Source organism: Mastacembelus armatus, chromosome 4, assembly GCF_900324485.2.
Source record: "Mastacembelus armatus chromosome 4, fMasArm1.2, whole genome shotgun sequence".
Taxonomy (NCBI): domain Eukaryota; kingdom Metazoa; phylum Chordata; class Actinopteri; order Synbranchiformes; family Mastacembelidae; genus Mastacembelus; species Mastacembelus armatus.
In genome coordinates this window covers 9,358,391-9,372,005 of record NC_046636.1, presented here as the reverse complement: position 1 = coordinate 9,372,005, position 13,615 = coordinate 9,358,391, and the positions used below count along the sequence as shown (strand labels likewise).

At 40.9% G+C, this 13,615-nt stretch overlaps 1 protein-coding gene across 4 annotated transcripts in view; it reads left to right on the top strand.

The window, feature by feature from the left end:
• Positions 1-13,615, top strand: part of nr5a2 (nuclear receptor subfamily 5, group A, member 2) — a 64,621-nt gene that overhangs the window by 32,803 nt on the left and 18,203 nt on the right. For all 4 annotated transcript variants that reach the window (XM_026323511.2, XM_026323513.2, XM_026323512.1 and 1 more), the window contains 2 exons: positions 4,974-5,093; positions 9,657-9,804. In XM_026323511.2, coding sequence (XP_026179296.1) covers positions 4,974-5,093; positions 9,657-9,804 — 268 coding nt within the window. The remainder of the gene's footprint in view (positions 1-4,973; positions 5,094-9,656; positions 9,805-13,615) is intronic.

Genomic DNA, 13,615 nt, shown 5'->3' with positions numbered 1-13,615 from the left:
GTAAACAAGAGCTAGTTTGGAAATAGGTGAAGGGGTGAGGAACTCAGGAAGGGACGATGGTTTTTATTCTCATCAGCAGGAGCATGAACACCCAACGCCCACCTCTCCCCACTCACCAGATCACATATCTGGAACACCCTAGGGTCACTAAGTTTTTTTGTCATGGATGCTATTTCTGGCTTTTGTAATGCCGGGGCTACCAAAAACAAATTGCATTTGGAAGCATTAGCTGTTTAATTTGATGTGAAACAAGACATTGGCTCATGATGTTCAGTGATATTTGTGATTTTTTAAGGACAATTTAACTCCCTTGTAGTTTGGTCTTGTTAAGGGAAGGGTAATGAAAATAGGCTATTAGTAAGATTTTTTTCTCGAACAAAAAGGGTTGCATGTGCTTCAAAGAGGAAAAGTACCAACTACTCCGTGGTTTTTCATACATCGATGACCAATTAGTTGAACAAAATCATATTGTTGGTGGTGGAACCCCACACTGAGCTTCTTTTCAATTAAATTACAAAAACTATACTAAAAATGAGCTACATTATTCAAGCACAACATAATTAAGTGTTCGCAACATTCTGAGAACAACAGGCCCTGTTCTAGGTGAATTAATGCCTGTTCCCAGGTGAATACAGGGCCTGTTTGGCTCAAGGCGAACAGATGCCAAGACAGGACTGCACCAAAGGACGGCTGCTAGAGACGCATGAGCATTGATGTCAGCTTCAAACCTCACCTGTAGTACTTCGAGACAGCATTGATTCTTGTCCAGCAGAGAGAGACGAAAAGATAGAAGCACAGCTATTGTTTATGTACATGTTGTTTGAGGCAGATAGACTCATGGTCTGTGTGTGCACTCCCCCCTGCATTGAAAAAAATAAATAAATAAATAACACATTCTCTCCATTCATTAAGGCTCCACAGAAGGAGATTCCATTAATCTGTTCATTAGGCCACATCAAAAATGGAACTACTTATTAAAATCAGATCCAGCTGTGTACTCTCGTTAAAGCCCGCCGTACCGTACGAAGCTTAACAATGCTCGTGGCACTAGACCAAAACGCGGCCACAAGAAAGGGGGGAAAAGATTCTACTACGTTGGCCTGTTTTGACTCAACACACCAGGATAATTGCTCCACTCTTAGCAGGGGGCTATGAATAAACATTACTTTTGTCAGCGAGCGTCTGAATGCTCTATTTCCAATTAATTTACATTTGCCTAGAAATTGAAGGAATATCTGCTCTTAATCACAGTGTTTTATTTTCTCAATTTCCCCCAAGTCTTTTCTCATTCTCTCATTCCCCGTCTGGCACTTTCGTTCCCCCACTCACCCACACTCCCTTTCTTTTCCTACCGCTCTCTCTGGAAAATCCCATTAATCTCAGCCAGTGGTTTTGAACAAAAGCTATGGGCTAAGCGATTGATCCAGGCATTGATCCCACTCGCCTGAACAATCATAAAGGTGTTAAATTGGTTTCTTGGAGAATATGTATTTTTCATTGCTGGCTGCTGCAAGGAGAAGTTCCTGCTTTTTTAACCAAACACTGGTGATGATATTAAAATATTAAACAGACACACCTTGAAAAGTAGCCTTAAATGTGGATTTTAAAGGCCAGTTTGAAGCATATTCTGGGGAGTGTGTTTTCTACATGAACATGAACCTTAGAAGCTAAGTCCTTTTACTGAGTTTTGCTCCATCTATGTGGGTACTTGGCACTGTCCAAAATGCATACAGTGGAAGCAAAAGTAGAAAACTCTTTTATTTATATTTCTGTGAATACTTTCTTGAATTAGTGGTTGCTAAATTGGTATAACATGACTCCAAGTGAAAAATTAATGGACAAGAGTGCGGCTACTAGAAATTAAAATTAATGTCCAGTATGATTTTAAAAATAAGGAACTTCTCTAATTCATCCATCCATCCATTCATTTTCTATACCCGCTTATTCCTTAACCAGGGTCACAGGGATCTGCTGGAGCCTATCCCAGCTCTCTTTGGGTGGAATGCAGGGGTACACCCTGGACAGGTCACCAGTCCATCACAGGGCCACATAGAGACAAACAACCTCACACACTCACACTCACTCCTATGAGCAATTTAGAGTCACCAATCAACCTGACATACGTGTTTTTGGACTGTGGGAGGAAACCGGAGTACCTGGAGAAAACCCACACAACCACAGGGAGAACATCCAAACTCCAAACAGAAAGGCCAGGTTGCGAACCCACGACCTTCTTGCTGTGAGGCAACAGTGCTAACCTTCTCTAATTCATCTTAGAAATAACTCATTCTAAGAACTACATTTGTAAATGTTTCTTAGCAATCTATACACTACTTATGCACAAAACTGACACCCACTTTCTAGTAATAATATGATGACAATTATTTTGTTTGTCAGCAAACATGTTTGTAAATAAGTTATCAGTTATTCTATTGGTCTTGTAGAGTTCAGTCAACTGCTTATTTGGACTTTGTAGCATCATATTGTGAATATATCAATCACATCTGAAAGATTGTAATCAGCCACCGACTGCCAGTGTTTTACTGACAGTGTTTTCTCAGCACAGAGATACCATTCAAGACCTGCCTGCATGAAAACATGAACCAGACTTCAACTTAATGTCATAAAGTTCATGTTATCGGAGCAAGCAGGCAGTAGATCTCGTAAGATCAGGTGCCATGAATGTTGCTCATTTGACAGAGCAAAGGAAGAGCTTGTCAGGGAAACAGCTTGTGTTGCTGTCACTTAAAAGGTCAGCAAACTGAACTACAACCCCTGGCCCACCCACGCGCCGGTCTGTTTGTCACCAGTCCCCCTCTTCAAGGCGGGTGTCCCCTGCCCTCGTCTAGGCTGCTATCACCCGCCGTCATCCCCTCAGAGCTGTCCCCCTTTGATGACCCAGGACTCTTGTCAGAAAAGAGCTTCCAGGCAGGCAGGGTGAGGACAGCCCTTTGATGAGGACCCCGACGCATACAAGGGAGGAGGGGTCCTTTGAAGACCCTGGGCCTTACATGTACTCATCAGTCCACATACACGCACACACACAGTCACACATGCTTGCAGGGTCTTTAGATGGAGAGATGACGAGAAGAGGATTGGAGCACAGTATCAAGAACTCCCTCCTTTGACTGTCTTCCTTGCTCTGTTGTGGTTTTAATGAAGGCATTTGAATTTTGGTAGAATGGAACCACTAAAAATACATGTGTAGGAAAAAGGAAAAGGGAGACAAGTGCACAATACTGTCAAAATTGAAGATCACAGATGGGTTGCTGCATTTTGTTGTACTTTTTTACAGATTTTGTTGAAACAAAGAGAACTAGAGAATTTGATACTTCTTATATTTGTTGCATACCTTCGCCACACCGTTTCATAATATTATTTTCACATAATAACCAGTTTCCAAAGCAAGATGCAGGAAATCATGCGTTTCCTCTATATAGGTTGCCAAATATCTATGATTAAGAGACCAACAAGACCAACAGAACATAAAGACAATCTTAACTGATAATACTGACTGGAGTAAGACTTACCCCAGTACAGCTAGAAGTACAGTCAGGTAGAGAAATCAGGTGAACATGTCCTCCAACAGTGTGTCTGATTTGGCCTGCCAAGTCAATTTTGTGGCACAGCTATTATTTTGACTTCCTGAAAGGTAAACACATATTTTTTGATACCAATCCTGAGTTACCAGTCAAAACAATCCTAATCAACAAGAACTAGACATCAGACTTGGCTTCACCCAATGTCATGTCCTACAAGGTAAAGTAATAAAGTGTTTGACGTTTGTTGACGCAAACTTGTTGTTGACATCCAATTAATACCTAAGGTCACTGTAGATTTCACAAATAGATTCTTTTACTATTTCTACAAAGCTCAAAAAGGAATTCCTTTCAACAGTATTCATGCACCTGCTTCTGTCGCAAACATTGATCCACATTCTTCACCCTGCAAGTTGTGGTTGACATTGGCGATGACTGTCACAGACAGTTCTCACAGACTTAAAAGCAACAAAGTAATTCACATCAACACAAAACCGCAGTGTGCCCAAAAAGACACATTATTCCTAAAGATACAACAAAGTTTGTTGATAGGAAAAGGGGGGCAGGAGAAGGAGAAAGAACCTTTTATACATTTTCCTCATTCCTCCCTTCTCAATGTGTCCTTTTTAGTCTGAGTGTGGCTACATGGGTAATGATTAACACCAGCCAGGCATGAGAAGAGTAGTGGTTACAAAGGAGAGGGTTGTTTTGGTGCAAAGCCCCAGTGTTTCACCTGTGTCATCTTCCCAAGCTCACCTAGCAGGTCCCTGGGAGCCAGCGGCTGGCATTCAGGAGGAAAAAAAATGGCTACTTAATCATTATCATTTGTGGAATCACTCAGAAACTGCTGGCAATGGGCAAACAGATAAACCTGGCAACATTGTTAAATCAGTCACGTAGCAAAGTGCTTAACTGAGTGTGGAAAGGTTCACATGAGAAAGCTTTAGAGTGTATACAGGGGACTTTTGAGCTTTGTGTAAGGTTGAAAAAAACAAAGCTTGTGGTGTGCAAGTGATCAATAGTGATTGACCTGTGAGCAGGCTTACCTTGCAAACAGCTGCCTGTAATATTTACAAGCTGCTGATGTTGACCCAGTGCTTCAGCTTTTGGTTTTGTGGGTGACACTTGATTTTATCTTGTGTTGAACCAAAAACTTATTTTAATTAAATATGTGATGAAATATAGCTACGAATAGTTATTTGGTTAAATGGAAAGCTGAAATCACAATGTCCACAACTAGCTTTTATTTTTTTAAACTACTACCAATCAAAAGTAAGAATTCAGAACGAAAGGTGTCCTCATCATATTCATCTCAGAAACCCATTCATAGTGACACACAATACACACCCTAACACACAATGGAAGGTGATACTGAAAGCAATTCACACTGATGATGGTATTAATAGTTGAACTGATGTCTTTATTTTTAACCAGGTGGATGACCAGATGAAGCTGCTGCAGAACTGTTGGAGTGAACTCCTTATCCTTGACCACGTCTTCCGACAGGTGGTGCACGCGAAGGAGGGTTCTATCCTATTGGTCACTGGCCAGCAGGTGAGCTGGTTCTACTCTTTCCTTTTTCTTCCAAAGCCTTGCCAACCGTGCATCAGTCACTCCTCAGGGGACTCTCAACATCTCAGCACTTCCCTTAAAGCTTTATTGATCACACAGCCACACAGGAGTCACCACTTCATTAAAAATAGATTATGCTTATAGATATAAGCTAATGTCACCAGAATAATCAATTTTGCATTTTTCTTTCAGTGCTTGAAGACTCCAAAAGTGAATAAATAAAGCACTCAGTTACGCAGGCGGCAGCATAGTGAGTGGGTGGAGAGATAAAAAAAAAATGTGGCTGACTGAGGAAGTTGGTAGGAGCTGAAGCCTGAGGCCCTAATGGAGGTCCTTAATGTATCAGAATGCTGTGATTCTGTTTTCTGTTTTTACTTCATACACACACTCACAAAACACGCCATCAAACAGTAAATGCACAAACCTAGTGCAGGCAACACAGACTCCTTCAGCAATTAATGATTCTCATAATCTTACACACACACACACGCACACACACGCACACACACACGCACACACACACACACACACACACACACACATACACACACAGAGGCAAAATGGAAAAACAATAACATCACTTTCAAAAAAGTAGAGCACTCATGCACACACAGGGAAGAATACACATGAAACTGTTCATCGTGAATATGCCTCTGACCAGTGGCATGGCTGTCAGTGATGAGAAGTTATAAATTATTGATTGGCTGACTCTCTAAAGCATTGCTCTTCAACAAAATGTTTTACAAGATGCTGGGGTAAATATTGGAGCAAGGGAAGTGCACTGTGTACAGGGAAGTCCTGCTTTAATTCTGACAAGGTCAGAGGGAGATTTTTGAATAGGTGAATAAGGACTATCTGTGGTAAGTCAGCAATTCAGTGGCAAATAAGAGCATCGTCTAGACGACTTGAAAAGGCATCAAACCAATATTAACTTCATAACAAAAGAAAAAGATTAATGTGATCTGGGACTAAGAAGGTGGTTAAAGGGTGAAAAGGTGATGAGAAAAAAGAACGGAAATTAATAAAATTATGGCAAAGAAAAGAAATGCTGGCATCACAGGTGGTGCAGTGTGGGAGACAGGATGACTGAGAGGAGAAGGATGGATGCACAATGAGTGCTGGAGAAATCAAACGATGGAGAGGAGAGAAGGACAGAGAAGAAAGCCTCTGTGTGTGTGTGGGGGGGGGGGGGGGGATTAAGGGAGGTGATGTTGAAAGGAGGAAAGGAGTGATGGATTGGTAATCAGGAAGAAGTGAAGAGAAGAAAAGTGGGACATCGTATAGGAGCAGGTGAGACAAGGAGATATAACATAAGGATGGACAGACATAGAGAACAGATAGAGAAAAATTAGTTGGAAGGACAAAAAAATGGAGCGTAGAAGGAGCGGAGGTGAGGGGGGAATCAGGGAGGAGATGATGTGCCATAGATGCAAAAGAAGTTTAAAGAGACCAGAGCGGAGAGGAGGAGGAGGGGCTGATAGTCAGGGACGGTGCAGGACTCCCGTTTCGTTTGCATACCCTGGTTAATGAACAGCTGGTGTGTGTGTGTGGGTGGGGGTCCAGGGGGTTGTGAGAGGTAGGCTCTGAAACCATCAGTTCATTATCTCCTATTATTCTCCACCTGGCCAGCGGTGACAGCACAGTGATAACACCAGGAATATTTAGACAACAGTAGCAACATCACCCAAAGAAAATGCCGCACACACACAACAAATGATATAATGACTGTCTGAGTGAACATACTGCACTCTGCATTGACCCTATAGCAATAATAACTTAAAAGCTCCTGTATGCTCATCATATTGGTGCATGTCATATTATATACAATATATTATTTTTTTACCCTCTCATTTTCCTGCCCAGTTATACTTTTAAGTTTGTGATTTTTTTACATTTCTTAGGTTCATTTTTCACTGAACTTCATAAAAAGAATTTCCTCTTGCATCCTTGTCTTCAAAATTGCTATTTTTGTATTTTAGATGTTAATATTTTCGACAATAACAAAATACATGGCCTAGTGTGTTCCTCGTGTTTTCTTAAAAATTTAAGTAAGGCAGATGAGGCCATTTGTATTATAAAAGAAGTTTATGCTGAAAGCTGACATGTCCTAACACTGGCAGATATTTTTAGAAAAAAATGTGTTGGAAAAAAAAAACAAGACTTGTTCTGATCCAGAGTTTGGACAGATGTTTTGCTTTGATCTTGTGAGTCATATACTACACACATCGCTGAAATGAAATGCTGTACATGCTACCAGAAAATTTACTGTTACAGCATGTCATTTGCTTTTTGTCATGCTCCTCCTTTCGTCCTTAGGTTACTTGCTAATTCCTGTGTTTCTGTCTTTCATTTTCTGTACTGCTGCATGTCCTCACTAACATGTGAGAAATGACCATGAGTTTTTTTTAGTATCGGGTGGAATAAAGAGGGCTTGTTCTTTATCCTGTCATAGGATCAAATGCAGAGTACAGCTTGTCAAAATGTGTGCAAGCATCAAATAACAAAGATTGGACTGAACTGATGAATGATTAAGCAAGGCCTTGCAGCCTGGCAGGCAGTTTTTTTTTTTTTGGTATGAAAATCCTCATATTTTGATAGCACAATGCTCCTGGTCTACATGAAATTTAAATAGTGAAGAAATGCAAAAACAGATGTTCCTCGACCAGTCACACATTTCTGTGCTTTCCGACAAGGTACACCTTCCAAGCCAATCTCACCTTCGATATTCATCTTTAATGTTCAACTAAGACTATTCATCGTATTCATGATAGGTTAAGATTTGAAGGTTTATTCATATATTTACTCTCTATGGCTCTCCAGGAGGGATAATAAAGTAGTATTGATTGATACGCAGGTCACCAGGGTTAGTGCTAAGTCTGCTATAGTGACATTATAGCATTTTTTTCCTTCTCTCTTTTACTTAGGGCTAGGAGGCAATAACCCAAGGCATCACCATCAACAGTCCAATCCTTCAATGAAGTTATTTCATGCACAGTTGATTTTATGTAAATTGATTGACACCTTGGAAGGGGGGCAGAGTCTGCTTTTCACCAAGTCATAACTCTTTCCGTCTCGAATGTGGGAAGAAGGAAGGAGAGAGGGACAAAGGAGTTAAGGATAAATTGGGAGTGCAGTAGAATGGTGTAGTAAAAGAAAAAGGTAAGAAATGAAGGGACGTAGACAGGCGAATGGATGAAAAACATGGTGCATTGTTAACATTTACTTTACTTTGATCCTTCCCTTCCTCAGACATATGAAAATCATCCTATTTGCACAATAAATAAATTCCAAATTCAGGGTATTTTTAATTGCAAATAGGAGCTCACAGGGACCACGTTCCTCCCTGAGCTTTAGGAATTGCGCACGCCAACATCTACCTTCCCTTGGAAACCCTCACACAGTCAATTATGGTAATGAATTGTCAATAAATATAAAAATTTAATATGGTCCTGCTTACTGTGAGTGGCAGCTAAGGACTTGCCTCCCAGACAAATGTGCTGCAGCTGCATATATGAAGTGCATCTGAAAAAGGATTGTGTGAGCATGTGTTTGTGTGTTTGGACCAACAAGTCTTCTAACCTAAATAATTGTACAAGTCACTGATCCCAACCCACTTATAGATCCTCAGGGCAGCAAGCATATCAGACCTCACAGTCACAGTTTTGTTAGGTTTAGTTACAAAAAACTTTAGGTTTAGGAACTGATCGTGGTTTAGGTTAAATAAAGTACTTTAAGTTAAGTAAGTTAAGGTCGGTCAACCTTCATCATTGTGGTTAGATTCATAAATAAGCAGTTATGAACATGAAAATGGTTAGCTATTTGATCATTTTTTGTCATATCACAGCATTATACTTTTTTTATTTTCTATTTTTTATCATTTTTACTGTATAACAAAGAGAGAGAAGTCAAATCTGGCAGAGCTAGTCATTCAGAGGTGAACTCTCATGCTCCCTCCATCCACCCACAGCTTATTGCGGCAAAATATGGTTAAACTGCAAAAAAAAAACCAAAAAAAAAAAACCTATGGCCAGCAGCTGTTGTTTTTGCACTTTTACACATCCACTGGTGTCTCACGCCCTGATAGACAGACTAAAGCTTTTTACTTCATGTTGAGAGTGCAGCAGAGCAGAAACAGGAATAAAAAAATCATTACCTGTAGTCTGTGGTGGTGGTGTAGGATGCAGTTATTTTGTTTAGTTGTCAATCATTTTTGGACACGGGTTTTATGTTTCTTCTTATGTTCTTAGTGGTTTAAATAACCCTTTAATAGGGAGAGAAACATCCCCAAAATGAACAAATCTCCAAAGCTGTGTATTAAGTATGCTGCATCTAAACATAACATTATAGTTTTAGCTGGTTAGCTATCACTTGCTAAACTGAATGCAGCATCCATATATCATTAAATGACATAATATTTTCCATGTACACTGTACTAGTGTTCAAAAACTCCACAAGGTACCTCCTAATCTGTGGTAGTAAAACTCCGAACAGACTCAATATGCTGTTGAACATCTTCTTACATCCTTAATTTCCTTTTTATTCCAGGTGGACTATGCAATGATTGCTTCACAGGCAGGAGCCACCCTTAACAACTTGTTGAGCCATGCCCAGGAGCTGGTGGCCAAACTACGCTCACTGCAGCTGGACCAAAGAGAGTTTGTCTGCCTCAAGTTCCTGGTCCTCTTCAGCTTGGGTGAGTGTCTGAAAGCTGTGAAGTCTGAATGTGTGTGTGTGTGTGTGTGTGTGTGTTTTGCTTCTAGTTAATTGTTCCTGCAAGGCAGGAGCAGAGAATCAGTATCAGAGTGACAGGTAAGAAAGAGAAGCAGGAAGAATGGCAGAGAAAGCAAATGCAAGGAAGAAAGTGGGGCAGAAGGTGGGTGAAAAAGTTTCCTGGTACAGTTAACCTATGGTAGGATGGGGATTGGAAGGAAAGGCTCCAAGGTGGGAGGGGAGGAAGGAAAGGGCCAGTGGTCTGGAAGTTACAAAAGTGAAAGTGGGGGAGGGAGGAAGCAGAAGAAAGACATGGCCCTCTTCCAACACAGAAAGGGAGAACGCAAACTTTTACACACATCTATGCAATTTAAGTTCCCTCTTATGTGGTACAGCTCCGCGTGCTCAACAAGTTTATACAGGTTCATAGATACTGTATGTTTTTAGTCTGAAACATTTACCAAAGACAGGTTTGTTTTCTAACTGTTGGCTCATACATATATAATGATCATTGGGAGAGCCAGCAGCAAATCACTCATTAGATCCTTCTGTACATCTTCTACCGTGAGGTTTACAAACTTCTGTTAAGAGAATGGATACATCAGTATGAGCTGGATTATACATTTTATATTGACAATTTACTTTCTTCAAATCTAGATCTTGCTTCCTACTTATGTACCATGGGTGCCATAGAAGTAGAATAAGCATCAGTTTATGGATGAACAACATCACAATGTTTGCAGGATGATTGATCATGTACAGTATGGCTAAAGACCATGAAAGGTGGGCTGAGGTGAGCTGGCTGGTTGAAAATAAGTAAAAATAGTGAGAATGGGGAGTTGTAAAGAAACAAGAGTGATTTTTTTTTTTATTAGTTCAAAGGGGATTCTTTTCTCTCATATTGAACTTTGGAGGTTGAGGAGAGAGACGGGGAGTCTAGAGATCAACTAAGGAAGGAAGAAGGGAGGAAGGGAAGAAGGAGATAAGACGATTATCAAGTGGGAATGAGTAGGAATTGGTGGGAGGCAGGTACCATGAAGCATTTGTGATTGAACGCTGGAAGGAAGCACATGCAGGGAGGAGGGAGGAAGCATCTGATTTGGGAAATGACAGAAGTGGAGGGATAAGTAGCCAAACGAGTTAAGGGACAAAATAAGGGTAATGTTGATGTGTGTGTGTGTGTGTGTGTGTGTGCGTGTGTGTGTGTGTGTGTGTTTGTGTGCTCAACTCCCAACTCTGTTCTCTATTCTCTATGCCGAGGTCAGTCATTGCCAGGAGACCATCATCGTTGTCTTTTTCTGAAACATGTCTGCAACAAATGGCTTCTGAGGGACACACACACACACACACGCACACACCTACACACACACATACAGTGAGAAACCAATGATATCACGGCAGCTTCATTCACCCTGCCTCTTGTACAGCATTGACAGCAACAGTGGCATAGATACGATGCATATTTTCTGTAGCTGCCCCTCCCTCCATCCATCCTAAATCCACAAGGGTCAAGCTTTCACTTCTTTACCTCTTCTAAACAAAGAAAGAGGGACTAATGAAATAATTGGCCAAAGCACACACACCCACACTGAGATTATGAGGCAGGATTAATATTTGTGTTTGTGGTATTTTTGGTTTGTCAGATTGCAGTGGTGCTTTGTAGCATATAGGCCTATGTGCATGTATGCATTTGTTTGCACCTGGTTTTTGTTATAGCGCGAGGGTGCTACTGTGGCTCAGGGTCTAAATAATTTGGCAGACACATCATCCATAATGAAAGGCTCACCTGAGGGATGTGTATCGCCCCCGGCAGTGATTGTTCTCCGGCACTGCCCAGGACTTCTCTCAAAAGAAGCCCGACACAGATGCCGCCGAGCTGGCTGAAGGGGATCTGTGTTAACGGAGGCGGAGGGAGTGTAGGGGGAAGAATGAAGGGTAGAGAGGGACTCAAGCAACATAAAGCCAAGACATTTAAATTATGTGATTATTGTCATGCACTGTTGAAAACAGAGGTGTGTGTGATTGGCTGTGAAAACGGTGAGGGAATGATGTCCATGGCAGTGGGAAAGCAGGTGTGTGTTTGTACGTTTAGACAGTCAATTAATAAGGATTTTAGTGAAACGAGGCTTGAAAGTAGCTCTGCAGTGACTGCTGAACCAAAACATTCAACTCCCTTATTAGCTTTATTTCATCTCTAAGACTGGTCACTGTTACTCTCAGCTGGGGTTAATATAATGGGGTGTTTTATTATGGTTTGTTAATAGGACCTAATGTTTTTTCTGCCGTACTGCTATTACTCCCCTCCTTCTATGACAGGAGGAGATAGTAATAATCAAACTGTAACTGTTGCTAAAAACTACAATGCTAAAAGTACAATGCTTTAATCATTGCTATGCTAATGTTCATTTAAGACAAGTTTCAAAAAGAATAAAAAGAATAAACTCCATTTTTTTTTATTCTGCACCTCACAATTTACATCCAGTGCCAAGATACCATGCCAACATATGCCATGCCACTGCAGCATGCAGCAAAGTGGGAAACCCAGGATGTCAGAATCTTAGATGGACATGAAGCAGGAAAACTAGAAGGTTAAAGCCTATTGTAAACATGCTTAACCATACATAACCGTACTTTTAGTGGTGCAGTTCCCTTTTTTCCATCATTCTATTTATACATTGGTTTTTCTCAGCATTTATTGTTCTATCTTCAACCCACTCTCTCTCTCCATCCATTTTTTTCTGTGGTTGGACAATCAGTCACATCCTTCCTACCGGAAGAGCTTTTAGTTAAGCCAGCTGTCAATAAAGACAGGGATATAGATGTCACTCCAGCTGAGAGGAGACACTTCTTCTGAGATGTGTGTACAGTATGTATTTGTTCTCAGGGTTAGACGTCCCCTTTTTTACCTTATACCTTCACTTTTCTCTGTCTCTATCTCTATCACTTTATCTGTCCCCTATCATTCTTTCCATTTTTAAGTGAAGACTCTTTCACCCTCTATCAAGGATGAGATTATCAATCTGAGAGCATTGATCTCTTAAGTGTTTGTAGGACTGTGAGAAATTATTGTGTGTGTTGGGCATTGAGCAAGAGACACACAAAACAGCAGAGAGAGAGAGAGAGAGAGTAAAGGCTGTTTGGGTCAGAGTTCAGTGAAGGATTACTACTAGTTGTCTGGTGTCAGATCACTGTTAATGGGTATTTGATTTTCTTTAAAAGGCTTAAAGCGCTAATAGAAAGACTGACAGGCTGTTGTATATATGACCAGAGGACAGAGCAGCAGCAGAGGTGAAGAATGGGTCACTAGTTCAAGTTCGGACTGTTGAGAGTGGAAAAAAAAAGACTTCTGTCTTCTTTCTGCTTGGTGGGAATTAACTCGTGATTGCACTGGTTGAAACGCTCTGAACAAATCTGAGTTTGCACTGGGCTGCTCCCAGCAATGAATTTATGAAGAAAACACATTTTATTTTAAGAAACAAGGACGTTGTGTTTCTTAAGTAAGTTTTTTGATATTGTGCAGCTTGAAACGCACTTCAGCCCTTTCAAAATTTACCACAGGCAGTGGAAAAAAGAAAACTCAACTTTATCCAAAAATCATACAGCTGTATGCCTTACGCCTGCCATCACATAGACTCTTTCCATTTTGGCAAAGCAGATGCAATGGCAGAGGTCAGACAGTGTTCAAGCGTCAACCAGTTAACACAGTTCTGCAGGTCAGACCCCATCAGGTGTAATTGGGTGAGACAGGCGCTGCCAGTCCTTGTCAACTGAGAGGAGAACCAGAGTAACTGCCA